The sequence below is a fragment of the Zosterops lateralis genome (assembly GCF_965231275.1).
Source record: "Zosterops lateralis genome assembly, chromosome: 6".
NCBI classification, from domain to species: domain Eukaryota; kingdom Metazoa; phylum Chordata; class Aves; order Passeriformes; family Zosteropidae; genus Zosterops; species Zosterops lateralis.
Window position 1 is genome coordinate 1,013,488 of NC_139761.1, and position 27,642 is coordinate 1,041,129.

The 27,642-nt window shown below is 48.0% G+C and overlaps 1 protein-coding gene across 1 annotated transcript in view; it reads left to right on the plus strand.

The window, feature by feature from the left end:
• FANCM (FA complementation group M) overlaps positions 1 to 27,642 on the plus strand; it is a 57,227-nt gene that overhangs the window by 27,602 nt on the left and 1,983 nt on the right. The window contains exons 10-21 of the mRNA XM_083863172.1: positions 268 to 474; positions 5,765 to 5,999; positions 9,543 to 9,700; positions 10,222 to 10,389; positions 18,884 to 20,654; positions 21,339 to 21,418; positions 21,525 to 21,593; positions 22,318 to 22,440; positions 23,219 to 23,375; positions 24,428 to 24,534; positions 25,065 to 25,352; positions 26,585 to 27,335. Coding sequence (XP_083719298.1) covers positions 268 to 474; positions 5,765 to 5,999; positions 9,543 to 9,700; positions 10,222 to 10,389; positions 18,884 to 20,654; positions 21,339 to 21,418; positions 21,525 to 21,593; positions 22,318 to 22,440; positions 23,219 to 23,375; positions 24,428 to 24,534; positions 25,065 to 25,352; positions 26,585 to 27,335 — 4,114 coding nt within the window. The remainder of the gene's footprint in view (positions 1 to 267; positions 475 to 5,764; positions 6,000 to 9,542; positions 9,701 to 10,221; positions 10,390 to 18,883; positions 20,655 to 21,338; positions 21,419 to 21,524; positions 21,594 to 22,317; positions 22,441 to 23,218; positions 23,376 to 24,427; positions 24,535 to 25,064; positions 25,353 to 26,584; positions 27,336 to 27,642) is intronic.

The following is a 27,642-nucleotide window of genomic DNA, read 5'->3' on the forward strand; positions in this document are numbered from 1 at the left end:
CTGGAAGAGTTGGCTGGAAGAGTTGATTGAAGACTTGGTTGGAAGAGTTGGCTGAAGAGTTGGTTGGAAGAGTTGGCTCAAGACTTGGCAGAAGACTTAGTTGAACTCTTTATTTTAGAGTTAAAGAGTTGAAATGCTGATGTTGTTCACACTGGGCTGTGCTGTTTGATCACTAGGAAATTTGAAAACACAAAACTTTTTTGTTTGGGAACACAAACCACTTTTCCCGGCTGATCCGCTCCATCCCATCCCCTCTTTCCCCCTCAGGTGGTGAGGAGGTTCCGGGAGGGAGGCTACAACACGCTGGTGTCCACATGCGTGGGCGAGGAGGGGCTGGACATCGGCGAGGTGGATCTGATCGTGTGCTTCGACGCGCAGCGCAGCCCCGTGCGCCTGGTGCAGCGCATGGGCCGCACCGGCCGCCGCCGCCACGGCCGCATCGTCGTCATCCTGGCCCAGGGCCGCGAGGAGAGGGTGAGTGCTGCTGCCAGCTCAGTGTTCCTAAAAATCATCCTACACGGTGGAAAGAAAGGTTGGGCCTGGGAAAGAGAACCAGAACTATGCAGGCTCTGGAAATAAAGGTTAGGTTTTGTCTTTACTAGATTGTGTGAAACTGCACCTGCATCATCATTATATGGTCAGTGATATTGATGCCTGGAAGGCTGAGCTGGAACAGAGACTGGACAAGGCTAGAGAATAAATATGTATTTATTGAAAGGCCTCCAGGATCCACCTTGGGCAGGACAGGAGCCTGACCAAATTTGATATAAACTGCTGTAACAGCTGAGTAAAAGAGGGACAGGGAACTCATTCCTGGGGCTGCCACCTTTCCTGCTGGTCCTGCCCCAGTTTGTCCTGGGAGTTTCATGGACACATTTAAGGAGATTGGGGATAAAAGTTCTGATATCCAGCCTGAGCATAAGAATTAACAACTCTGAGGCATCGATTTGGAGTTCCAACTCTTCAGTTGCATTCACCTGTCTCTCATTCTTTTTCATCTTGATGATCAAATCTCTTTGGTTTTGGTATATTTCAGCTTCTTGATCCCAGCCTTTGGAATGATGACATGAGTAATAACAACATTTGTATTGCATCTTGTTCACTTTTCATCTTGCCTGTTTGGATCTTTGTGCTCTGTGAAGTTCTGATAATATCTAACCTGCCCTTCCCTCTTTTTTTGTGTGTGTGTGGTTTTTGTTTTTTTTTCTCTCATGTATGCAGTGTTCTCAGCAAACCTTTGACATGACTGATGCTTTCTAGTGGGCAACTTTGTTGCCCAAAGCTGCACCCTGAGTCCACTAGAAAACTTCACACACAAAAGGCTAACCAGTCACAAGATTTTACATTTTTATCAGTTTTAGTCCATTTGCATATTGGGGTTTAATTGTCCAATTACAACTTCAGGCTGTTGCCCCTGCACTTAGAGGGGTAACATGTTGCAATGTGGGTGGACCCTCACAGAGGACAGCAGGCAGCAGCAGCAGGAGGGTCAAACATGGAAGGCTCTTTATTATCTGACTCCAATTCTACTTATACACACTTTCTACAAAGGGCCCAACAACCTCCTGACCCCATTGGTCACTGTGACCATCACTCAAATTCTCTCTCAGAGAACAACTATACAAAACACACAGATAAATTCTAAGAATACACATTGTTTACATCAAGCAGTGTGAAAATCAGGCTGCAAATGTTCAAACACTTGAAAGCAGGAAAGTCAGAGGTGACATCAGGCTGTGAGGTCTCTTCCTTTTGTTCCTCCCTTCAGTCCACCATTGTTTGTGCTTTTGGGCATGAAAGTTGTCCTTGGTTCTCAGCAGAACAGGAATTTGTTTTGTCTCCCTGCCCTGTGAAGAGAGCTGACTGGCACTTAATGTGAGGCTCAGAGCTACAGCCTTAGGTGACACAGAATCTGCAAGCTAAAGCTTAGGGCATCAATATGATTGTTAATTGTAATGATTGTTTGGTGATGGAATATGATTATTACCTTAAACAAGAATCATGAGAAATTATATTTGGGGGGCCTGATGGAAACTACAAGGATTCCTGCTTGGATCAGATCAATGTGTACAATAGAACAATGTGGGTTTAATAATTAATATATAGAGTTCTATAAGAAAAGGGTATAAAAACATCCATCCCCAATCCATGTGGGAGTCAGATTTGGGTCTGTGCCCTGTACCCCTGATTCCCAGAGCTCTGCAATGAAAGCCCCTGCACAGAATCATCCTGTGATTGTGTGTTCCAACACTGACGCAATCAGGGACTGCCTGATCCACAGGGATCATCCCACCCCCCATCCCTGCCCACACCCCCCAACAATCCCCCCCTGGGCATCCCTGGCAGGGCTGTCCAAAGGCTCCTGGAGCTCTGGCAGCCTCGGGGCCGTGCCCATTCCCTGGGGAGCTTTTCCAGGGCTTGTTCCACCCTCTGGGGGAAGAACCTTTCCTGATCTACAACCTAAACCTCCCCTGACAGCTCCAGCCCTTCCCTGAGTGCTGTCCCTGTCCCAGGCAGCAGGGATTGGAGCTGGGATGAAGCTGCAGCCCCTTTGAGTCTCTGCTCAGCCTCCTCATTCAGTGTTACAGGAAACTCCAGCACAGAACCCTGGAATGGTTTGGGTTGGATGGGACCTGAAAGATCCTCCAGTTCCTCCCCCTGCCATGGCAGGGACACCTCCCACTGTCCCAGGGACACTTCCCACTGTCCCAGGCTGCTCCAGCCCAATGTCCAACCTGGCCTTGGGCACTGCCAGGGATCCAGGGGCAGCCACAGCAAATCTGGGAATTCCAGCCCAGACAGGAATTCCTAATTCCCAGTGTCCCATCCAGCCCTGCCCTTTGACAGTTTGAAGCCATTCCCTGTGTCCTGTCCCTCCATCCCTTGTCCCTAGTCCCTCTCCAGCTCTCCTGGAGCCCCTTCAGGCCCTGCCAGGGGCTCTGAGCTCTCCCTGGAGCTTCTCCTCTCCAGGGGAGCACCCCCAGCTCTCTCATCCTGCCGTCACCAAACCTTAAACTGAAACTCTGAGATTCCAGGGGTTTTCCAGGGGTGCAGAGGAAGGTGTGGGACAGGGGGTGGGGCAGGGAGGGGACCCTGGGGGTGACACTGGTGCTGACACTGGGCCCTGGCACTGCTGCTGGCCGGGCTGGTGCTGACACTGGGCCCTGGCACTGCTGCTGGCTGGGCTGGTGACGCCAGCGGCGCTCAGAGCTGGCTTTAGCGGCCGCGCTCTTGCGTGTGAGGATGAAGAGATCAGCTTAGGTACAAATCCACTTTGGCTGGGTTCCTGCAGCCCAGCGCTCCAGCAGAGCATAGTTAATCATCCCTGAGTACAGGCTGTCCCTCTGGAGGATATCCACGTCCCACTGGAAATGTGCTGGGAGCTGGGGGATCCCCCCACAGCTGTGCCAGCTGCATCCCACAGCCCTGCGGGGCCTGGGCTCATCCTTGGGATGGCTCAGGGCAGGATTTGGGAAGGATTTGGGCTGGATTTGAGCAGGACAGGCTGGGCATTCCCTGCTGCCATCACCCACAAAAGGGGGTGCAAACCAAGAAATCCAAGATCTATAAATCAATTGTAAACCCAGAATTTCAGACTCTTGTTATTATTTCATTGATTCCAGTCAATGCTGCAGCTCTGGGTGGGATTTGTAGGTGGCAGGAATTTAATTCTGAATGAGACTGCCAGGAATCCTCCCTTAGGGCAAAAAAAGTCTCCCCTTTGAAGGGATGAGAGTTATAAATGATAAACCTGAGTAGAGCTTGTAAATAGATATTTTCTCATGCTGCTTACGGAGGCTGGTTACTATTGAAAGCTCTGCTCTATAATGGGATAGAAAATAGTCCCTTAAATTCCTTGGAGCTTCACTTAAGTAGTTGGATTATTGTGTTGTCCAGATTTTCTCAGATATCTTTGTAGCAGAACCTCCCCCCAGGTAGAACAGTCATTGTATGTGTATATATATATATATTTAAAAATAAGTTCAATTGCAAACCAGTATTGTCTTGGTGGGTTTGTTTGGTTTTTCTTGAGGGTGTCTTTTGGAGTTTTTGTTGGGGTTTTTAAGTTTAACAGAACTAGAAGGAGGTTCAATGTGGAGGTTTCTCCCCATCACTTAATTTGCAGTTAAATAATTAATATCCATGTCTTAATTGATGGGAATTTTTGGGGGGAGGTTGTGTGAGATTCTTTCTCTTTCTTTCTTCCTTCCTTTCCTTTCCTTTCCTTTCCTTTCCTTTCCTTTCCTTTCCTTTCCTTTCCTTTCCTTTCCTTTCCTTTCCTTTCCTTTCCTTTCCTTTCCTTTCCTTTCCTTTCCTTTCCTTTCCTTTCCTTTCCTTTCCTTTCCTTTCCTTTCCTTTCCTTTCCTTTCCTTTCCTTTCCGCCCCTTTCCGCCCCTTTCCGCCCCTTTCCGCCCCTTTCCGCCCCTTTCCGCCCCTTTCCGCCCCTTTCCGCCCCTTTCCTTTCCGCCCCTTTCCGCCCCTTTCCGCCCCCTTTCCTTTCCTTTTGATTTTCGGGGTTTTTCTGTTTTGCTTGGTTTAGTTTAAAGGCCATTTTTAATCAAACCACTCCTGGTCAATCCCAAAGTTTTTGGAAAGTGTTTTATTGGGAGAAAGGGGTCAGTGCAGGTCTGGGAATGTGACATTGGCAGGAATTTCCATGAGCTCAGTATTTATTCTGTTCCTGGGTCATCCTTCCCTGTGTGTCCCAGGCCCCTGGAGCTGCTGGGATGGGTTTGGGGTGTCCCTTCAGCCCAGGGCAAGGAAAAGCCACTAGTCACAACTCTGTGATGCTGCTAATTTGGTAGCACCACATTTTTCAGCCATAAAACCACTGGGGCTTGTTCTAGGATTAAAATTCATATTTTGGAATGTTGAGGGGTTTATCAGAGCTGCCTGGGGGCCTCTTCCAGTTTTATTCAGGGATCATCTTTCTTTGCTGCCTGAAATCATCCCTGCCCCCCTGTGCCACTCAGGTGTAGCTCTGGTTTGTGCCTGAGGTGTTTTGGTTTTCTGAAATTCCTTTCCCAGGGAATTTTCTGTCAACAGGAGAAATGTTTTTGTAGCTGTCCCTTTGTCATTCATCCCTTTCCCCAGGAGGGACTTCTCCTTGCTGTCCCTCTGCTCTGACCAATGGGAGTGAAGAGGTTTGTCTTTGTGTCACCAATCAGATTGGTCTGTGTGAAATGGGATAAAAGGGAGACACAGCCCAGAAATAAAGGAGTCATTTTCAGCCTCCTGAATCTCAGAGTCTGTGTTGTTGTGGTTTGAAACAGCATCACCCAGGGGCCTGGGGAGGAGCAGAGCACAAAACCTCCTTGGGGGAGGCACTTCCAGAGGGAAACCCCAGTTCCTCTCCTCATTTTCTCCAGCTTTGCCGTGGTTTCTCCACTGCACAATAAAATGGAGTGTAATTAAAAGGACTCAGAGCACTCATGACATCAACAAATCATCTTAGGCCTTTTTATTGCTTGAGCTCCTTTGCCTGCTTCCCCTGTAATCTAATTTACATCATCCCTGTATCAGTGGCAGATTGTAACTGCCCCCAGGCCAGGGCTGTGCTCCTTTCTCACTCTGCAGTGCTGTGCCTCCTTCTGGTCCATTTAAATAAAAACCCAAACCAAACAACACCTTCCTGAGAGAACAAAAAATAATGAGAAACCCCACAGACACTGAGGAGTTCTTTTAGTTTGGCTCAAATGCTGTGAAAAAAAAAAAAAAACCCAATCAATCAGCAGATGGTTCATCTATTTCCCTTCTCTTTCAGACGTACAACCAAAGCCAGTGTAACAAAAGGAGCATCCACAAAGCCATTTCAGGGAACAAAACCCTTCACTTCTACCAGCACAGCCCACGGATGGTTCCAGAAGGCATCAACCCCAAAGTGCATAAAATGTTCATCACTGCTGAGAAAGAGGAGCCCAGCACCTCCAAGATGCTTTCCAAAGAGAGGAGATGCAGCTCCCTGCAGCACAAATCTGCTCTCTGTGCCTGTGGCACTGGTAAGAGGATTATGGTGTTTCCAGCACTTCCAGCCCTCTATCCCAGGGTCACTCTGTCAGCTCAGACAAGCTCAGGGATTTTCCTGGGCATCCTCACAGCTCTGCCCTTGCAAATCCAGATCCTGAGTCAGGCCTTGGTTCATCTTCCCCTTTCTGAAGGCCAGAAACTCCAGCTGCACACAGAGGAAATGTTCATTACAGAATCCCAAAATCCCACACTGGATTGGGTTGGAGGGATTTTGAAGTTCTCATGGGCAGGGTCACCTTCCCCTGTCCAGCCTGGCCTTGGACACTCCCAGGGATGGGGCAGCCACAGCTGCTCTGGGCATTGAGGCTTTGTATATGACAGAAAACCAGAAATGCTTGAAAACCAAAGGATTTTGATGTGAGGAAAAGGAGAAATCAGCAGTAGGATATTTATGAGTTGTGCAGACTCTTGGAGAAAAATTAGGGAAATTCTCTTGGTGGCTTTTTACCTGATGCAGGTCAATGGGGATGCTCAGGAAACTGAACACAATCCTAAGAGAGGGAAAAAGAGCCACTTTTTATAAATGGGAATTTTCATGCTTTATCTCTTTGTTAATGCTTTCTGTAAAGACCAACAGCAACTTCTTGGAAGAAGAAACTCGAAGCCTTGGGAAATTTCCTATTTCTGATTGAACAGACACAGCTGCTGGAAAACAATCAGAACACAACATGGAATGAAAATAATCATTTTGGAGCATTTGTTGGTCTGTCCTAGAAAAGAGAAATGATCAGGGAGGGTATAAAGAGAATGATAATGCTGAGAATGTTCCTGCTGTGGCTGGAATTACCCAGAGCCTTTTGTGTGAGCCACGTGTGCAGCTCCACAGGCCTGGGGGGCTCTGGGTCCCCAAAGTGACCAGGTTTGAGTCCCCAAAGGTGATCAAGGTTGAGTGTCCAGAGGGTGATCAAGGTTGAGTCCCCAAGGTGGCCAGGCCAGGGTTGAGTCCCCAAAGGTGATCAAGGTGGAGTGGCCAGAGGGAGACCAGGGCTGAGTTCCCAAAGTGACCAGGGTTGATTCCCCATAGGTGGCTGGGGTTAATTTGCTGAAGGTGATCAGGGTTGAGTCCCCAAAGGTGATCAAGGTTGAGTGGTCAGAGGGTTGAGTCCCCAAAGTGACCAGGGCTGAGTTGCCAGAGGGTGACCAGGGTTGAGTAGCCAAGGTGATCAAAGCTGAGTCCTCAAGGTGGCCAGGCCAGGGTTGATTTGCTGAAAATGACCAGTGCTGAGTTCCCAAAGTGACCGCAAAGAACTCCAAAGGGCTGGGTTACCAGAGGATGGCCAGGTTTGAATAGCCAAGGTGACTAGGGCTGGGTCCCCAGGGTGGCCAGGGCTGAGTCCCCAGAGTTTTTTACAGTTTTTCTATAATTGCTGGTTTTATCCTAATGATAATTGGTTTGGACTCACTTTTTGAGGTTACCAGCACTTCCCTTATTGTTTAGTCCTTTGCGGGGTTTTCATGCCTTTCCATTGGCTAATTTTTGCTCTCTTCCCACTTCAAGAATAATGAAAGTACATTGGTTCTGGAAAAAAAACCAAGGAAAATAACGTGGATTGAGTGCTGTGTTTGTGTCTGGCAGGGCCTGGAATGTTCTGGAGGATAATTTCCCATGGGACAGCACCAGCTGCTTCCCATGGAGGGGAGAGGCTGTGCCAGGCACTGCAGGACATGATGATTCCCAACCCTGGATCCAAACAGCCTTATCAGCCTGCCTGAGGATGAGAATGTTCTTGTTACTCCCATTCTCTGCTGACAGCACTTAGTCCAGGTTCTTCTTTCTTTGTGTTCTGGGCAGGCACAATCCTCCCTGTGCTCCTCAGATCTGTTCCCAAGCTGTGCCAGCTGCTCCAGGGTTTGCAGCCTGGCTCACCTGGGCTGATATCAGGGGATCATCTTGTCCCCGTCCCACACAGCACTGAAGTCATTGTTGTTCTGGATGGCAACAGAGCCTCAGGAACAGGGAATGGGCACGGCCCTGGGGCTGGCAGGGCTCCAGGAGCTTTGAGCACTCCTCCCAGGGGTGCCCAGGGTGGGATTGGTGGGGTGTCAGGGATGGGACAGGGATGGTCTTTGTGGGTCCCTTCCAGCTCAGGATATTCCAGGGTTCTGTGTCTTGGTTTGGAAAGACAGGTGTCTGCTAAAGGAAGGCAGGAACCTCCCTTGGGATGGAGAATGTAAACTCCCTCCCTCTGAATTATTATAATTTTGAAATTAAGGGGCTTTCAGGCAAAGAGATGGGAATGGGAATAACAGTTCTTTACTGGGAATATTAAAACATAAAAATGTTGTAGTAGAACAAAACCAACCAAAACAAAAAGCAAACAGTGACAGGGTGAGAACACTGCTGACCCCCTGTTGTTGCTCAGGGTGTTGGTGCCAGCCCAGCCCAGCCCTCCTGCAGGGCCAGATGTGGTTCTGCTGGAGCAGAGATGATCCTGTAGAAGGGCCCAGTGGTGCTGAGCTGGGTCTGCTCTCCCTCTGGGAATCCAGTGCAAACAGGCTGTGCTGCTGTTCCCAATGCCAGGTTTGATCCAGGTGGGAATGCTGGGCTCCTCCCCCTGGGTGGAGCATCTCCCCATGGGCTGATGGAATTGTCTCAGCCCTGCAGTGAGCCTGGATGGGCCATGGACAGCAGAGATCCCCTGGGGGGAGGATGGGCCTGGAGGGGATAAAGAACAGCCCCAGCTGGTTCTGAGCACACACTGCTGGGGACACTGCACTGACACCCAGGACATTCTGTGACCCCTGTGGGTCCCATCCCATGATTCCAAAGGCTTCTCTGAGAATTGTTTTTCATTTTCTTTTCATTTGAGTCTCTTTTTTCCTCCTCTGCCAGGTCCTTGCACTGGCTGTTATCTCTTCCTTCATCTCCTACACTTGAGTCACAAATACTTCACAGCAATGTTGATCTTCTGGGATTTTTTAGTGATGGCCTTAAAAACATCAGTGTTGGTTCATTTATCCAGGTTTTCCTGAGCAGGACTCAGGGTTTGCTCTGTGCAGACACAGCCCCTGGCAGCTGCAACTTGAGAGGATTGAGAGATCCAGGCTGATTCCTCCTCTGTGCCATTAATTCCCAAAAGAGCCTGGGCTGCACATTCACCCCAAATCCTGTCTGTCTGCACAGACACAGAAGGCAAATCACCTTCATCATTCTTCTCCCAGCTTCACACATCTGACATGAAAACAATCACATCCTCAACTCTGATTCTCTGGAATCACTTCCCACCCAGGGCTGTTGAAGGGATTTGACATTGTTTGGGACAGTGATTTGTCTCTGTCTCTCTCTATTTTTATATGATGCCAAAACAGCTGTTTAATGGTATTTATCCATTTAAACATTAACACTCTTTGGATGCTTGTCCCTGGCTACAGATTCTCTTTATCTGCTTCTGATTGTGGCTCAGAGAAGATGTTTTTTGTTGTGCCTGGTACCACACCAAGTTCTTTTATTCTGTGCATCCCTTTCCCTGCAGCAGGTAACATTTTCCTGTTGTTATTTTTTTCCCCCCTCACAGGCCAAAAGCAAATGAACTCCCATGAGAGCTGGTCCTTGTCCCCTGAGGAGTTTGAAATATGGGACAGACTCTACAGGATTAAGGAAAGTGATGGGATAAAGGAGCCAGTGTTGCCTCGAGTTCAGTTTGAAACCTTAGAAAACCTGGAAGAACCAGCAGTGAGTTCCATGCAATGTTTCCTTTGACACGAGGCCTGAAGGGTGCTGGAAATACCAGAGTATTTATCTGTTATAAAAATGCCTTCTTGAGATTTACATGTGGGTTTTTGAGGTTAGGAATTTAAAAATTGCATGTTTGAAATGGGTCTTTGAGGTTGGGTCTGTAGGTAAAAAACTCAGGTCTGTAAATTAAAAGTTGGGTCGATAAATTAAAAATATATTGGGAAGTCTCAGTATCCATGAAGTTCTGCTCCTGTTTTTAAGAATTCCATGCAGGATGCTGTATTCACAGAGCCCCAGGATGGTTGGGGTTTAAAGGGATCTGAAACCCACCTCATTCCACCCCCTGCCCTGGGCACCTTCCATTAGCCCAGTTTTCTCCTGATATTTTTATTTTGGACCAGACTTAACCCCCTGTGATAATGTTTAAATCCTTCCCTCCATTTCTGTATTTATTGTCCCCGATGAAGAAGTTTGTCTCACATCAATTCCTTGCTGAGAAATCTCTTTTCCCATCCCAGTTTCCCCTGCAGAAGGCCCAGGAGGAGGGGGCAGCTCGGGAGCTCTCCTTGTCTGAGTGGAGCATTTGGCAGAATCAGCCTCTCCCCACGTCCCTGGTGGGTCACTCTGACCTGTGTCACCTCTTCATCAGTGCCATGGAAATGATGGAGCTCATGAGGCACCAGCAGGTAAGAAACGTGCCCAGGGACTGGGAATTATAAAAAACACAAGAATTGTGACATGAATTATGTGTATTTAATCTTGTTTCAAACTGTCTCCCACTGCTGGGCCGTGATTCCTCATCCTTTCCACAGAAACTGTTTTAAAAAAGGTGTTTCCCTACATAGGAAAAAAAAAAACAACAAAACCCAACCCATCCTTAAAATAGTCTTTTTTAATGGGTTCCAGTATCAATTTGTGACAGAATGACATTAAATACAAAAGTTCCAATTGCCAAGGAGCAAAGGCACCAAGAGGAATATCAGAGCTATTCCAGGAATTGGGAAGAGTTTGGTGTGTACATCAAAAGATCCCAGAAAAGTGATGCAGGAGCACATGGCTTGTTTTGGGGGATTTGTGTTTTGAGGCTTTTTGAATTGTGTTGATTCTTTTTGAACTAAAAAGCGAATTGTTCCCAAGAATTAAGGGATAAGAGGAGCTGAGCCAAACAAACATGGATGGGGAACTATTTGGGAGAGGGGAATTCTGTTTTCTGACAGGGATGGATGCAGAAATCCTTCTGGAGGGCACAGGGAAGTGTGTGCAGAGGTGGATGGAGGCTTCAGGGGTTCACCACAGTATTCCTCCCTCCAGCTCAGCTCCCCAAACGTTACTGGAGGTTTTTTAGGTCATCAGAAGCTGTTGCTAAGCTGCCAGAGTTTCCTGAATAACAGCAGGACTAATCGAGGAGGAGAATGGAGACATTGTAGTGGTAGGGAGGCTGTGAACAGACCTGCCCAGCTCAGGAAAGCTCCTCCATCCCCCCAGAGACATTCCTGACTCCTCTGAGAGTCCCTGTCCCCAGCTGGGGCCCAGGACACACCAAGGGGGATAGGAAGGGTGTCAGGAGGAGAGAAATGGCTCAAGAATTAGGAGGTGCCCCCTGAGCCTCCTTTTCTCCAGGCTGAGCCCCCTCAGCTCCCCTTGAGCCCCACTGTGGGGGTTCCAGCTGGGTTGGCTGTTGCTTTTTTATCTTCTTTTCTGCCACAGTCAGGATTAAATGCTCGAGAGGCAGTTTTCATGTTCAGACTCAGATGTTTATTAATTCTTATCTATGTCACGGTCTCACAAGCTGTGAGTTCTGGCTAACAAGGTAAAAAATGGCCCCCATCTCTTTCTTTCCAAGGCTTTTTAAGGACAAACTGTCCAATTATGAAATGACCCCTAAATTATTTTGACTTTTAACCCAATAACCAACCACCCGTGGCCCTCAATGCAGATTTTTCTACCCAATTACAAAACCCCACCCAGACTATGAAGGAGAAGGTGAAAAAAAAGGACTCAGCCTCTGCCCTAAATCCCCCATCTTGCTTTATATCTCTATTCCTGTATTCTAAACCCTTCAACTCTGAGTTTTGCCCCCTGTGACATCACATACTTCTATCCAAACCCCACACCCACAATCCCAGGGCTGTCACTCAATTTTGGGAGCCTTTTCCAGGGCCTCAGGTCAGTGCAGTGTTTGCTGGGGGGTCAGTGCCTGTCAGCACAGAAATCTGGAATTCTCAGTGTCCAGGGCTCCAGCAGTTGGCCTCCAGCCTCCTCCATTTGTGTTAACCAGGGGTGCAGGTGTGGAGATTCCTCACTGAGAGCAGGAATCCTCCTGTGGTGTCCCTGGTGTGCCCAGAGTGTCCCCAGGAGCACCAGAGGTGACACAAGGCCCAGCAGTCCCCCTTTAGAGCCTCCAGGGGAGAAACAAAGCTCTGACACCAGGGTTTTAAACTTCTTGATGAAGTTTAAGAGGTTCTTGTGCTCTTTCTTACACTGAACCAATTGGTGCCAGTCCAGGGACACCCAAAACTGTTCCACAAAAAAGGGAAGATGCAGCATTGTCCTGATCTGAGTCAGCTTTGACTCTGAGCTCTTCTCTGAGAGTTTAATATTCCCTGAAGTCATCCCTGCCTTCCCTGGGAGACACTGACTGTTCCCAAGGCAGGGGATGTTCCCACTGCAAATTCCAAATATTCACCTGGAGGAGAGAGTTCACCTGGCCTGAAGGGGCTCCAGGAGAGCTGGAGAGGGACTGGGGACAAGGGATGGAGGGACAGGACACAGGGAATAGCTTCAGATTGGGAAAGAGGAGATTTGGGTTGGAGATTGGGAAGGAATTCCTGTCTGGGCTGGAATTCCCAGATTTGCTGTGGCTGCCCCTGGATCCCTGGCAGTGCCCAAGGCCAGGCTGGACATTGGGGACAGTGGGAGGTGTCCCTGGGACAGTGGGAGGTGTCCCTGCCATGGCAGGGGTGGCACTGGGTGGGATTTAATTTCCTTTCCAGGCATTCCGTGGTTCTCTGCTGGAAGGGTTTGCTGGGCTGTGCTGGGCAGGTTCCTGCTATAAATATTCCCTGGCTGATTACACCCAGCTCATCTGGCTGACGTTCGTTTACGGTGCTTAATTAACAGAGGGATTTAACACCAAATACAGGTCAGAGCTCTTTCCTTAAATACCCCACAGAGGGAACCACAAACCACAGCTTTTATTGATGCTTTTCCTACTGGGGGGCAAAAATCAGGCAAATCATTATTTTACTGTGAATAACCAAATGATCTGGAAATTTCTGCTCAATTATTTCTTGGGCAGAATTTCACTCAGAGGTTTGTCACGACTCAATACAAGAGGCATTTGTGTGGTTTTTTTGGGTGTTTTCTGTTAGAGAAGAAATTCACTGAGGTGTGGCTTTCCTTTCCTTTGTACTCATTGAATGATTCAAGAAATTTGTATTTCATATAACAGCTTTAAAAAAGTCAATTTAAATGTTTGGTGTTTTTTTTTTTTTTTTTTTTAATAGATGAGATAAAAATTGTTGGCCAAAAAAATTATATTGCACTTACATGCTCTTAAAATCTTTGAGAAGATGTTGACCCAGTGAAAAGAAAATTAAGAAAAAGAGTCCAAGAAAGCCCAAATGTGACCCCTGGAAAAGGCACATCCAGCAAAGCCTTTAATGCCCCGGGGGCTTTATTGCTACAGCAACGCCTGCAGGGCAGAGCTGGGGATTTACTGCCAGGGGGATTTTTGGTGCAACACGGGAACAAATCAAATTGTCCTTCTGCAAAATAATTCCATCTCTTTGAAACTTTTTTTTTTTTTCTTCTTTTTTTCTTTTTTTTTTTCAGTTTGAACTGTGCTGTTTGGAAATAAGGCCAGGCAGAGAAATCCTTTTGGTGGGGATGATATTTATCCAGGTTTTTCAGGGAATAGAGAAGTGCCAGGGATTTGTTTCCATGTTTCATTTTCATTTAGACTGGGAGGGTCACTCTGGATCTTCCCCATTTCCAAGCTGGCAGTGAGAACTCACAGCTGCAAAATAAATCCCCAAAATCTTTGGGATTGTCTCAGTTTTTTCATCCTCTGACTCCAAACACCTTGGGAGGGAAACATCTCCTAACCCAGGGCTGACCCTGGAAGGGCTGGCTCTGAAATTAGTTGTCATTTATCTTCTATCTGGGGCTGCCTCAGGGGATCCTCCTGCCAGCAGGGAAAACATTCCCTGGACACTCTGCAATCCCACTGAACCTGAAAAGGCTTCCCAAACTTGTGGAATTTTAAATCAGATGTGTTTTGGGGGAAAATTTGGTGTTTTTTCTCCAGGAGAACCAGAATGAAAAGTTAAAAATGGTTCAAGTTAGGACAATGAAATTGTTTTATCTGGGTTTTTTAGATTCATTGTCAGTAAATTCTCTCTTGATTAAATTCCTCTTCTGAGATGAGTCAAAACTTCTGATTCCAGAGAAGGTGGGAGGATTTGGGCTGGTTTTGGAGGGTGAGGTGCCAGGGAGCCCCAAAATCTCAACTCTCCAATTGAAGCAGCTCCTTTGAATTCCTTCCTCTGCTCTTGTTGCCAGATTTTCTGAGTGCAGGCATTAACTGAGACCGGGGCTGGGTTGTTCAGACCTGGAATTGCAGGTGCCTGGTGCTTTTCCTGGTGCTGGGGTTGTGTTCAGTGAGAACAGAGATGTCACAGTGACCTGGGAGTGGGACTGGATGGTCCTGCAGCTCCTTCCAAGCCCAACCATTCCAGGAATCCTCGTCCTGAGCCCCCAGCTCTGCTGTGCCAGTGCCAAACACAAAGAGAGCAGGGATGTCCAAGCAGGGGCAGGGCATGTTTGCAGTAAATGGGGTTTTATTATGGAATCCTGGAATGGTTTGGGTTGGAGAGACCCTAAATCCCACCCAGTGCCATGGCAGGGACACATTCCACCATCCCAAGCTGTTCCAATCCTTGGACACTTCCAGGGATCCAGGGGCAGCCACAGCTGCTCTGGGCACCCTCATTTATTTCCTGACGTTCTTGAACATTCACCTCTTCAGCCTCTTTGTTGAGCCCATATTTGCCAGGGCACAAATCTTGTATTTTGTAATCACTTTTCCTTTTTAGGGATCTTTTTATTGGGCAGCAGAAAGCAAAACCCACCAGAACCAGCAGGTCCATCAATAGTGTGATGCCATTAGGGAGAGAATTATCTCAGTTTGGTCGAAGGAAATTGGGGTTTCTGTGTCCCTCAGGCTTCTGCCATGACTCAACTAAATCAATTTTTAAAGATCATCTCACGTTATTACACTTAAACCTCCAAAACCAAGTTTTTTGACAGTGCTCCTTGCCCTGAAGTGTGTCCTGGAAACAGAGCAATCATGGAACAGGGATTGATTCTACTGAAAAAAATGGAATTACAGAAAAGTTTGGGTTGGAAAGGAGCTTAAAGCTGTTCCAAGGCCCTGGAGGAAAGAGGGAATGGGGAGGGTTTGAGCAGCAGCATCAGAACACACCAAAGGGGGAATCCTGCATGGCTTCACTCAGGCTTCCAGTTAGAGCAGTTTTAATTGTTAAAAACCCACATTGTGGCTGTCTACAGATTTATCTTTAATTTATTTTCAAGTAGCAGCATCACCAGAGTTTTATCAGGCTTGATAAATCTTGTTGGAAAATGTGCCCCCAAAGCAGCTTGTGAGGAGAGAAGGGGTAATTTCAATTTTGGTGCTTGATGCCTTAAATGTAAATACTGGGAAACAGAATGGCTGTAATTATACAGATATTTACATATTAACAATGAAAATTTGAATATGCAAAGTTTACTTAAATTTAAATACTGGGAAACAGAATGGCTGTAATTCTACAGATATTTACATATTAGCAATGACAATTTTAAATGGTAAGTTTACTTAAATTTAGATACTGGGAGACAATGGGTATAGTTACACAGATATTTACCTATTAACAATGAAAATTTTAATATACTAAGTTTAAATACTTTTTACTAAATTTACTTAAATTTAAATACTGGGAAACAGAATGGCTGTAATTCTACAGATATTTACATATTAACAATGAAAATTTTAATGTGCTAAGTTTAATTTTTTTTTACTAAATTTACTTAAGTTTAAATTCTGGGAAAGAGAATGGCTGTAATTCTACAGATATTTACATATTAACAATGAAAATTTTAATATGCCAAGTTTGCTTAGATTTAAATACTGGGAGACAATGGGTATATTTACACAGGTATTTACCTATTAAAATTGAACATTTTAATATGTTATGTTTACTTAAATGTAAATACTAGGATACAGAATGGTTGTAATTATACAGATATTTACCTATTAACAATGAAAATTTGAATATACTAAGTTTACTTAAATTTAAATACTGGGAAACAATGGGTATAATTACACAGATATTTACCTATTAACAATGAAAATTTGAATATGCAAAGTTTACTTAAATTTAAATGCTGAGAGACAATGGATATAATTACACATATATTTACCTATTAACAATGAAAATTTTAATATGCTAAGTTTGTTTAAATTTAAATACTGGGAAACAGAATGGCTTTAGTTATACAGATATTTACCTATTAAAAATGAAAATTTTAATATGCTAAGTTTATTTAAATTTAAATACTGAGAGACAATGGGTCTCCCATTGTCTCATAATTAGACAGATATTTACCTAATAAAAATGAAAATTTGAATATGCTAAGTTTGCTTAAATGTAAATACTGGGAAACAGAATAACAATCATTACACAGACATTACCAATGAAAACACTAATATGCCAAGTTTACATTTCTGTTCCTATTTTCCATGCCAAACTGTATTTTGTTTATCAAAGTGAACCAATGACTGCAGGCAGGGCCATTGATTGAGCACAACAATCTGGGTGATGCTGTTTTCCTGCTCCTGACCTATTTTCTGAGGAGCTGGTACACCCTGGAGCTCTCTGGGTCACAGGGGAGCTCAGCAGGTAATTTAAGGTTCCTGCACGTTCAGGCCAAAGTGTCCTAATCCCAAATCTGCCCTTTCACTGCCTCAGCACAAACTGCCCTGGCTGGGACACAACATTTTGTTGGGGAGAAAGTGTTTGGAGTGGCCCTGGAAGAAGTGGAGCAGTTACACAAGCCCTGCCAGCCCCAAATCAGGTTACTGAGCTCTGGCCTCGATGCTAAATTTGGCTGCTGAGCTGTTCCTGGTCCAGCAGCTCTGCCAGGCTGCACTCACTGCACTCTGCAGGGGCCTGGGACATTCCTGGGACTGATCCTGGGGTAAAATCCCACAATCCCAGACTGGTTTGGCTTGGAGAGACCTTAAATCCCACCCTATTCCCACCCCTGCCATGGCAGGGACACCTCCCACTGTCCCAGGGACACCTCCCACTGTCCCAGGCTGCTCCAAGCCCAATGTCCAACCTTGGACACTGCCAGGGGTCCAGGGGCAGCCACAGCAAATCTGGGGAACTTGATCAGTTTGGGGTTTGGAGGTTTTAGGGGTTGTATTTCAGTGGTGTTGGATTTGTAGGGTTTGGGGGTTGTATTTTGGTTGGTTTGGGGTTCGGAGGTTTTGGAGGTTGTATTTTGAATGGGTTTGGGTTTGTAAGTTTTGGGGTTTGAAGCTTGGTTAGTTTGAGGGTTGTAGTTTGATTAGTTTGTAGGTTTTAAGGGTTGTATTTCAGTGGTGTTGGATTTGTAGGGTTTGGGGGTTGTATTTTGGTTGGGCTTGGGTTTGGAGGTTTTGGAGATTGTATTTTGAGTGGGTCTGGGTTTGTAGGTTTTGGGAGTTGTAGTTTGATTAGGCTTGAGTTTGGAGATTTTAGGGGCTGTAGTTTTGTTTTGGGTTTGTAGGTTTTGGGGGTTGAAGCTTGGTTAGTTTTGGGTTTGGGGGTTGTAGTTTGATTTGGTTTGTAGATTTTAGGGGTTGTTTTTGAGTGGTTTTGGATTCAAAGGTTTTGGGAGTTGTATTTTTGGGGGGGTTTGGGGGTTTAGTTTGAGTTTTGGGTTCAGAGGTTTTGGAGGTTGTATTTTGATTGGGTTTGGGTTTGTAGATTTTGGGAGTTGTAGTTTGATGTGGCTTGGGTTTGGAGGTTTTAGGGGTTGTAGTTTTGTTTTGGGTTTGTAGGTTTTGGGGATTGTACTTGGGTTAATTTTGGGTTACAGGTCAATATTAGGCCAAGCCTGATCAGCACTGCCCTCCCAGAACTGTGTGGGGTGGGCAGGGGCAGCACCTCCTCCCAATTCACTCCTGTTCAGTGGCTTGGCAGCTAATTAATCCTTAATCCATTTAATTTCTGCCTTGTTTGTGTAACACTGAAATGCCTGAATTGAGCCGTTGTGCAGGGGGCAGTTATTGCTGAGATAAACCCAAACAGACCCTTATCAGCCCCGTTATTGTCACCCCAATTCCCCCTCAGCTCAGGTGACACCTGGGCAGGGAATTGGACCCAGATTTGTTGTTCCTCTTGGATTTCAGACAAAGAATTCCATGTCCTCAGTCTGTTCTGACCAGGCTTAAGGAAAAGGAATTATTTACAACCTGCCAGATCAAAATCATCCTTTAACCCACTTGTGACAATTCTTTTCCTCCCTGTTTTTGTTAAACCCTCTCCTAAGGCAGCTGCTGTAGTCTGGGGAATCTCCTTGGAGTTCTTTAGTTTAAAAATTCAGGCTTGGAGTTTGATATCTTTACAAATGGATGGAGTAAGGATCAGCATCTGTGTGGAACTGATGGTGATTAATGACAAAATCTGTCCATAGTGCACAGTTTGCTTTGCCTATTGCTCCAACCCTCTTAGGGATCTTCAAATTCCTGGGAGGTGGCTTTGGATCCTGAAATACCTTCAGACAAGCCACTCTCTGATTGTAAAAGTTATTTTTCTCACTCTCTGTAAAGGTACCTCGTGCAATTTCAGGGATTAAGGAATGCAGGGATTCATCTGCCTGAACTGCCAAAAAAATCATTGTTCTGTTCAGATCCTGCCTGTCCAGGTGCTCTGTGCTTTTCCCAAGTGTGTGTTTAACAGAGCTGGTTGCTTTTTTAACAGCAGATTTATAGAAAAATCATTCCAGAGAAAAATGAATTCAGAGTCTGTGGGAAGTTCTTCAGGAGAACAAAACCTTTGTTGCATGTTTTAAATGTGGCTGTGAGCAGCCCTGGGTGTGTCTGTGGTAACCCCTGCCCTGTGTCCCCAGGGAGAATGCAGCTATGGGCAGGAGCTCCAGCCTCACCTACGGATGGAGGATGTGAATATTCCAGGGAAAAAAGGGAATCTCTCCATGGCCAACCCCCCCTGGGATCAGAGAGGTCGCTGCTCCAGGAAAAACCTGACAAAATCAAAATCAAAACCAAAACCATTCCCAGCTGATGCTGGTGATGATGATGGCAGCGAGTTCTGCACCACCTTTAAAATCACCAAACCCAAGGCTTCCAAAAGAGCTCCTGGACTCGGTGAGGAAGTGCCTGTTTTGGCTCAGGATCCTTCAGCCTCTCCAGGAGCCAGGCTGGCTGTGGCTGGACACTCTGACCAGGACCAGGGGCTGGAGGTGACATTTGATTTAAATGCCTTTATTGACCTGTGTGACAACAGTGACAGCCCTGAAAGCCCTGCCAGCCCAGCAGCTCAGGAAAACAGCCCTGCAGATAAAGCCTCCCTGGGGAGCATCCACAGGGATTCAGGCTATGAGACATCCCCCGTGGCCTCAGAGCTGTTTTATCTCCCCGAATCCTGCAGGGATTCCTTCACACTCCTGGGACAGCCCCAGGAGCCCCCAGGGCTGGAACAAACGTTTTCCCAGGTGCAAAGGCTTCTGTCACAGTCCCCTCCCTCTGGGGATGAGCTGGAGGGTTTGGAGAGCACCATGAGGGATGAAGGAACAAAATCTCCTTCCCCAAAAGTTCTCCCTGATGGTCACTCAGAGGCACTGCAGGACAGCACCTCAAACACTGATCCTTCACTGGAAAATCCCAGAGTGGCAGTTCCCAGGGAATTCTGTGCCTCAAGAAGTCCCTGTTTGTCCAAAAATGTGCCATCTACTGAGGCTGCTGCTGCTGCAGAGGAGGAGCTCTGGGATGACAGCCTTGATGGGCTGTTTGACAGTGAGGAATTCCCTGAGGACAACATTCCTAACATGAACCACCCTCCCCTGACAAACGGCGCTTCAAAGGAGCCCTTCATTCCCAAGGACACGGGAGAGGCTGCCCTGGAGGCTCCTGGGGAGCAGCAGAGTCTCCATTTGTTTGAGGATGAGGCTGGTGAGGAGGAAGGCAGCCCTGTGAGCCCTGAGCCTCCAGCTGGGGCCATCCCTGGGGCACAGGGGGAGCCAGGCAGGGAATTCCCCTGTGTGAGCCCCCCCCAGGCCTGCAGGGCATCCATGGGGACAGCAGCAGTGCCCCTGGAGATGGATGATCCCTATGACTGCTCCCAGGAGCTCTTCTCTGTCACCTTCGACCTGGGCTTCTCCATCGAGGACAGCGGGGAGGAGAGCTCTGATAACACTGATAACCCCAAAGGGAACGGGGCCCTGGGGAGTGAGGAGGCAAAACTATCCCTGGAAACATCACCAGGATGGGACTGCAGGAGGCTGGAGAGAAGGAGTGTGTCCACACCGTTGTCACTGCAGGGCAGGGACAGCAATGGCAGGGACAGCACTGAGGGTGCTCCTGCTGCAGGGCCTGGCCCCAGGTCAGGGACAAGAACTTCCACCACAGGAAGGGAACCCCCTGAACCTTTGCCTTCAGCACTTCTGACCCCAACAAGCAGGAAGGGTGTGAATATCAAAGCTGCCAAAAGAATTCCTATGAGAGTCTTCTCCAGTGCCAAGGAGCAAATTGCAGAGGTGCCTCAAGTCCAGGAAGGCCCACGGGGGCAGAGCTTTGGGACATCAGCCATGGATTCCCCTTCAGGAAGGACAGAAAACCTGGAAAACACCAAACCCCATGGATCCCCTGGGTCTCCTGCTGCAGGTAGGGAGTTTGGTGGGACAGGGGTCAGACCTTCATGGTCAGGAAACGGGATCCAGCATCTTTTGGATCCTCACTTTGGTTTCATGACTGAGGTGGGAAGGTTTGAAGGAAGAGGAATAATGGTTGTGATGCTGGAGGTTGGGTCAATGAGGGGACATTCCCTGTGTCCTGTCCCTCCATCCCTTGTCCCCAGTCCCTCTCCAGCTCTCCTGGAGCCCCTTCAGGCCCTGCCAGGGGCTCTGAGCTCTCCCTGGAGCTTCTCCTCTCCAGGGGACCATTCCCAGCTCTCCCAGCCTGGCTCCAGCCCTGGAGCAGCTCTGGCAGTGACGTTTGCAGGCCCCTCTTGGGCTGTCACAGGGATTTGTGTCACAAAGTGCTGCCTCTATCAACTTTTAACAGCTTTTTCTCCTGGTTTCCTGCTTCCCTTCCCTTTCTCTGCCTCTGTGCTGTCTGGGGTAATCACCTTCCCCCCGGGGCTCTCCAGGATTTATTGTCCATCCCAGCTGGAGATTATCTCTTTTGATTAACAAGGCTGAAGAGAACAATATTTGCCCTGCAGATCAATAAATAATCTCCTTTGGAGGTGCTTTTCTGAGGCAGGCAGGGTTTGATTGCTCAGCTGTAACAAAATTGTGCTGGGAGCTGTGCAATTCTGGTGAACGTTGTTTATCCTGTTTCCTGCAGGACGCAGCAGCGACAGCGAGGACGAGATCATTTTCCAGAGAAAAAACAGGATAAAAAAGAACATTTTGAAGTCTCCTGATGTGAGTTTCAGAGAAAAAAAAAAAAAAAAAAAAAAATAGGCAAGAGAAGGAAAATGTCAATTTAAACAGCAGAACACAAACTGTGTGTGCACTGATGTTCCCACAGGGGATGGATGAGAGCGGGTTGGAGTCTCCAGTCGGGGTCAGCAGGAAACGCCGGCGCCCTCTGAGCCTGGTCAGTCTTGAGATGGGACAGGGAGGGTGGAAACTCATCCCTGCTTCCCTTCAGATCCTCCCCAGATCCACAGATCACAGGATCACACAGTGGTTTGGGTTGGAAGGGTCTCAAAGTCCACCCAGTGTCACCTCCCACTGCCCAGCCTGGCCTTGGGCACTGCCAGGATTGGGGTCTTGTTTGGCAGTGAAACATCACAACAGCCAGGAAGGGTGAAATAACCCACCTGCCACAAAGCTTTGAACCCAACGAAGCAAATTCATGGCACATTTGACCTGACTTTTCCTCCAAATCCCATTTTTCTGTCCTGTTGGTGGGAGGTGTCCCTGCCCATGGCACTGGAGGAGCTTTAAGATGATGATGATGAAATTCTATTCTCTCTGAAATCCATGAAACCAAAACATCCTTCAGCGCAGCCAAATTTTTTTTTTGCTGCAATTATAAATACAATTTATTCCCTGTCTCAAGTGTAAATTTATTTCTGCACAACACTGGCATAGTCCTTCTTTGTGATTCCTAACAAACAAAATTTCCTGTTTGTTTTTACAAATGTACAGCCAGTGATCTCCAGAACTTCATTCCAAGTTGTCAAAACTCAGTTAAGATACTCAATATTTTATAATACTCAATATCCCCACTGGGCTGGGGATGATAAATGGGATTTAATTGTCTCATGGAACTGTCTCTGTCTGTCTTTGCTCCCTGTGTGTGTTCCCTGTTGCAGTCAGACACCTCCAGTGAGGACAGTGGGGATTTCCAGCGGGGCAGGAGCAGCTCCAGGGCCTGGAACAAGCCCCAGGCAGGAGGAGCCAAACGGCCTCGGGTCAGGAACGGGGTGACAGCCAAGGTGGGTGACACTGGGACCCTCTGGGGACACCCAGGTCAGGCCTGGAGCAGCTGCAATTGTACCTGGGATGTGGGGCTGGGGCTCTGATAACAGTAATAATAGTAATAATAATAACAGAGTAATAACAACAACAGAATAATAATATGCAAATTACAATATACAAAATACCATAACAGAATATAACAAATTATAGTAAAAATTATAATAAACTATAACAAATTATATATATTTATATAATAAAATATAACAAATTATATATAATTATAACAAAATATAACGATCAGATTATATCATATTATCATATATATCATATGAAATATGATGTATCATATTCTGTGAGACAATACAGGTGTCACAATTCACACCATCACAATCAGAACCCAAACTATTTCCCAATTCCAATCCATTAGAAGGGTTTCTTGGCCTGTCAGCTTTTGCCACACAATGCTGTAAATGCCTTAAAGCCAAACATCTAAAATCACCCCTCGTGGGTCCTGCTACAATGAACATTTCATAGTTCTAATTCTCCAAAATATCCAGTCTGTTTGCAAACCATAATTTAAACTTGTCTCCAGTTCCATTTCTCTCTCAGCAATGTCTGTCCCATCCCAGGGCATTTCCAAGTCAGCATTTTTTATCTCAGAGTTTACACACAGATACACAAGGCTGTGTGAGCCTCTGTCAGGTTTTGGGCATCCCCTCCAAATCCATTCCCCACAGGTATAACACAGCACATTTTGAATCCTATTAAAAACCCTTTTTTGCCCATGTGCTGCAGGCTGCAGGGAGGCAGTTCCTGGAGGAGGAGGCTGAGCTGTCCCAGCTGGATGCAGAGGGGATCTCATCAGATGAGAGTGATGGGGCTGAGGATGAGCTGAGCCCCAGCCTGGCCCAGTTCCTGAACGATGATGGGGAACCCACACAGGCCCTCAATGGTGAGTGGGGAATTCCCAGGGGATCCCACAGCCAGGGGGTCTGAGTTTGGAATGACAGAGGGAGGAACCTCCCTTGGAATGGAGAATGTAAACCCTCTCCCTCTGAATTATTATCATTTTGAAATTAAGGGGCTTTCAGGCAAAGAGATGGGAATAGGAATAACAGTTTGTTACTGGGAATATTAAAAATACAAATGGAGTAGTATAAAATAAACCCTGGCAGAGTGAGAACACTCCTGCCCCCCTGTTGTTGTTCAGGGTGTTGGTGTCAGCCCAGCCCAGCCCTCCTGCAGGGCCAGATGTGGTTCTGCTGGAGCAGAGATGATCCTGTACAAGGCTGGAGTTTTCCTCCTCACCTGGGCTCAGGAGCTGCTCCTGGGCTCTGCCTGCCTGGAAAACCTCCTGCATCCTGAGGGAAGGGCTGGAGCTGGGACAGGCTGGAGATCAGGGAAAGGTTCTCCCCCCAGAGGGTGGAACAAGCCCTGGAAAAGCTCCCCAGGGAATGGGCACAGAGCTCCAGGAGCCTTTGGACAGCCCTGCCAGGGATGCCCAGGGGGGGATTGTTGGGGGTCTGGGCAGGGACAGGGACTGGGATGATCCCTGTGGATCCCTCCAGCTCAGGATATTCTGGGATTGAATGGCAATTTCATGGCACAGGCTGGGCACACCTGGAATCCCAGAATGGTTTGGGTTGGGAGGGACCTTAAATCCCATCCTTGGATGGACAGGGACACCTCCCACTGTCCCCAATGTCCAACCTGGCCTTGGACATTCCAGGGATCCAGGGGCAGCCACAGCTGCTCTGGGAATTCCAGCCCAGACAGGAATTCCTAATTCCCAATCTCCCACCCAGCCCTGCCCTCCATCATTGTAAAACCTCAAACCTGGGCTTTGGAATTTCCAGAGCTGGCGGGAGAATTGCAGATTTTTCCTTTGGGAAATACAGGTTTTTGGGGAACTCTAAAGGAATATGGAGAGCACAGTGTAAGAGCCATGGATTAACAAATTCTCTCTGTATTAACCCTGCAATCCTTTTCCCCTGTGTGTTGCAGACTCTGCCATGAGGGGAGTTTACCTGAGCTCCGTGCGCAGCCCCGCCCTCGGCAGCAGATACAAAATGGTCCATCGGGAATTCAACCCCGAGGCTGTTTTCTCCCAGGTGGGAAGGGCAGGGCCTCCCCTCCTTGGGGGGCTCCCCTGGGGGGGGCCACAATGAGGGTTTGGGCCTGGTTTTTACAGCCTTTTTTTTGGTGAATTACAAGTTCCAACACAAAACTTCAGCCCGGAGATGGGAAAGATCAAGGGAAACCTCAGAGCCTCTTCCAAAGCCTAAAAGGGCTCCAAGAGAGCTGGAGAGGGACTGGGGACAAGGGATGGAGGGACAGGACACAGGGAATGGCTTCAGATGGGGAAAGGGGAGATTTAGGTTGGATTTTTGGGAAGGAATTCCTGGCTGGGCTGGAATTGCCAGATTTGCTGTGGCTGCCCCTGGATCCCTGGCAGTGCCCAAGGCCAGGTTGGACATTGGGGACAGTGGGAGGTGTCCCTGGTCACCCAGGGCTGGCCCTGGGTGGGATTTCAGCCCCTCAGCCCCATTATTAGTGTGTGGACAGGGCTGCATAAACCAAGAACAAGGAGCAACAAAACCATTTCAGTCCCCCAAACTCCCCGGCTCTGTTTTCCCCCCAGATCCCCGAGCAAGATGAATCTTACGCTGAGGACAGTTTCTGTGTGGGAGACTCAGAGGAGGAGGCTCAGAGTGGCTGCAGTGAGGAGGAGGAGGAGGAGGAGGAGGAGGAGGTGTGTGTGAATTTTGACCTGCTCACCAGTGAGGCTTTCAGCAGCAGCAGAAAGAGGTACCTGACCCGGCACAGGAAGAGGCTGAACCACAACAGGCTGGCAGAAAACTCTCCTTCCCCTGTGCAGAAGAAGAAATCATCCAGAATTATTGTCCTGAGTGACTCCAGCGAGGAGGAGACACCCCTGGGGACAGGGGAGAGCAAGGGGCAGCTCCCCAGGGCCCTGCCCTCAGCCCCCTCTGCCCAGCACAGCAGCAGGGCTGGGGCAGGGACAGCTGCTGGGGACAACACACAGAACCTGCTGGATGTGCCCCCAGAGCAGCCAGGCAGGAGCAGAGCCATCCCCAGAGCTGCCTCAGGCTGCAGGAACACGGAGGTCAGTGCTCAGGGGGAGCAGGGACATCCTTGTGGGAAAGAATTCCTGGGCCAGGCTGTTCTGGGAACAGCAGGAGTCAGGAATCATGGAATGGTTTGGGCTGGAAGGTGTTGCAGTAACAAAGCAGTCAGAACTCAGTTTCTTCCTGCAGGAAAAGCCAGTTCTTTATTCACAGAACTCATTTTTATACAGTTTTTACAGATTTTGTGTGCAGCCCTAATTGGCCTCTGCTTTTCTTGCCACTCAATTCATTGGTTACTGACTGGAATTTCACCTTTCCATCAAATGTCTCTGTTCTTGCATTGTTTATATATTTCCCTCACTGATTCTCATGGCACAGATCTGTTGTTTATTCAGGTGTAAGCTTCCTTTTCTCACTAGAATAGATTGTTGTGTTAACTGCCTTCAATTCTTTATGATTTTTCCTTATGGGAATTAACAAGGTACTGCTACTTAGCTGGAGTAGCAGGGCCTAAACCATATTTTATAATACCTTTCTTTTATAATATCTCTTAAATAATATCTCTTCAATTATATATTATTATATAATAATAATAATATATTATAAAGCCCAGGTTGCTCCAACCTGGCCGTGGACACTTCCAGGGAGCATTTCCCTTTCCTTTGCTGCTGGAAGCTTTGTGTTCCCAGGGTAACCTGGAGTATTTTAGGAGGAACAAATAAAAACTGGGATTAGATTCTCCCTTGGGTCTGACAGTCCTGGAGGGTCTGTGTGGAACAGCAGTGTCCACTGATTGTTTGGGTTTGCAGTTAGAAAATCCTGGTTCTCTGCCTGAACTCAGAGCTTTCAGCACCTCCCTGAGGTTGAGTTCCTGATCTCTGTCCTTTACAAGATCCAGGTTTTGTTGAACTCCTTAGTGAAAGCTGCTGCTTTTGTCATCCAAACCCTGGGATAATCAGCTCGGCTCAGGGGGGAGGCTGATACAGGGATTAAAGGGTTGATATTGCCAAACACCCTTTTATTGATGACGTGATGTAAAACCCCCCTGACCTGTGATTTGTAACCCTCACAGGTGTGCACATCTTTGAAGACCCACAGGAGCAGCTCAGGCTCGGCGTGTCCTGCTGTCCCAAACCCTTCCTCAGCCTCAGATGGGATTTCCTGTAATCCTGGGGGGCACAGCCCTTCCCTGGCTGGGATTTCCTGCAATCCTGGGGGGCACAGCCCTTCCCTGGCTGGGATCTCCTCTAATCCTGGGGAGCACAGCCCTTCCCTGGCTGGGATCTCCTCTAACCCTGGGGGGCACAGCCCTTCCCTGGCTGGGATCTCCTCTAACCCTGGGGGGCACAGCCCTTCCCTGGCTGGGATCTCCTCTAACCCTGGGGGGCACAGCCCTTCCCTGGCTGGGATCTCCTCTAATCCTGGGGGGCACAGCCCTTCCCTGGCTGGGATCTCCTCTAACCCTGGGGGGCACAGCTCTACCCCGGCTGGGATTTCCCGAATTCAGGCGCAGCCCAGCCCCTCCCTGGCCGGGATGTCCCGAATTCCCGTGCCCTCCCCGCCCATCCTGGCGGACAGCCGGGAGATCAGCTCTGGCCCCGGGGTGATCTCCTGCCTGCGGGCCGTGCACGGGCTCCCGGTGCGGGTTTGCCCCCTGGGCAGCAGCGATTACATGGTCAGCAGCCGCCTGGCCGTGGACAGGGTGCTCCAGTCCGAGCTGCAGAGCCCCGGGAACAGGAATAAACTGAGCCAGAGGCTGCGGGGCCTGCAGGGCACCTTCGAGAGGATCTGTGTGATCGTGGAGACCGACAGGGTCAGGCCAGGTGAGACACGGGGGATGGCTTCCCACTGCCACAGGGCAGGGATGGAGGGGAGATTGGGAATTCCTGTCTGGGCTGGAATTCCCAGATTTGCTGTGGCTGCCCCTGGATCCCTGGCAGTGCCCAAGGCCAGGTTGGACATTGGGCTTGGAGCAGCCTGGGACAGTGGGAGGTGTCCCTACCATGATGGGATGGGATGGGATGGGATGGGATTTAAGGTCCCTCCCAACCCAAACCATTGTGGGATTCCATGTCAGGAACAAGCACAGTTTTATCCACTCACAAACATTTGTTTTCATCCAAAAATCCA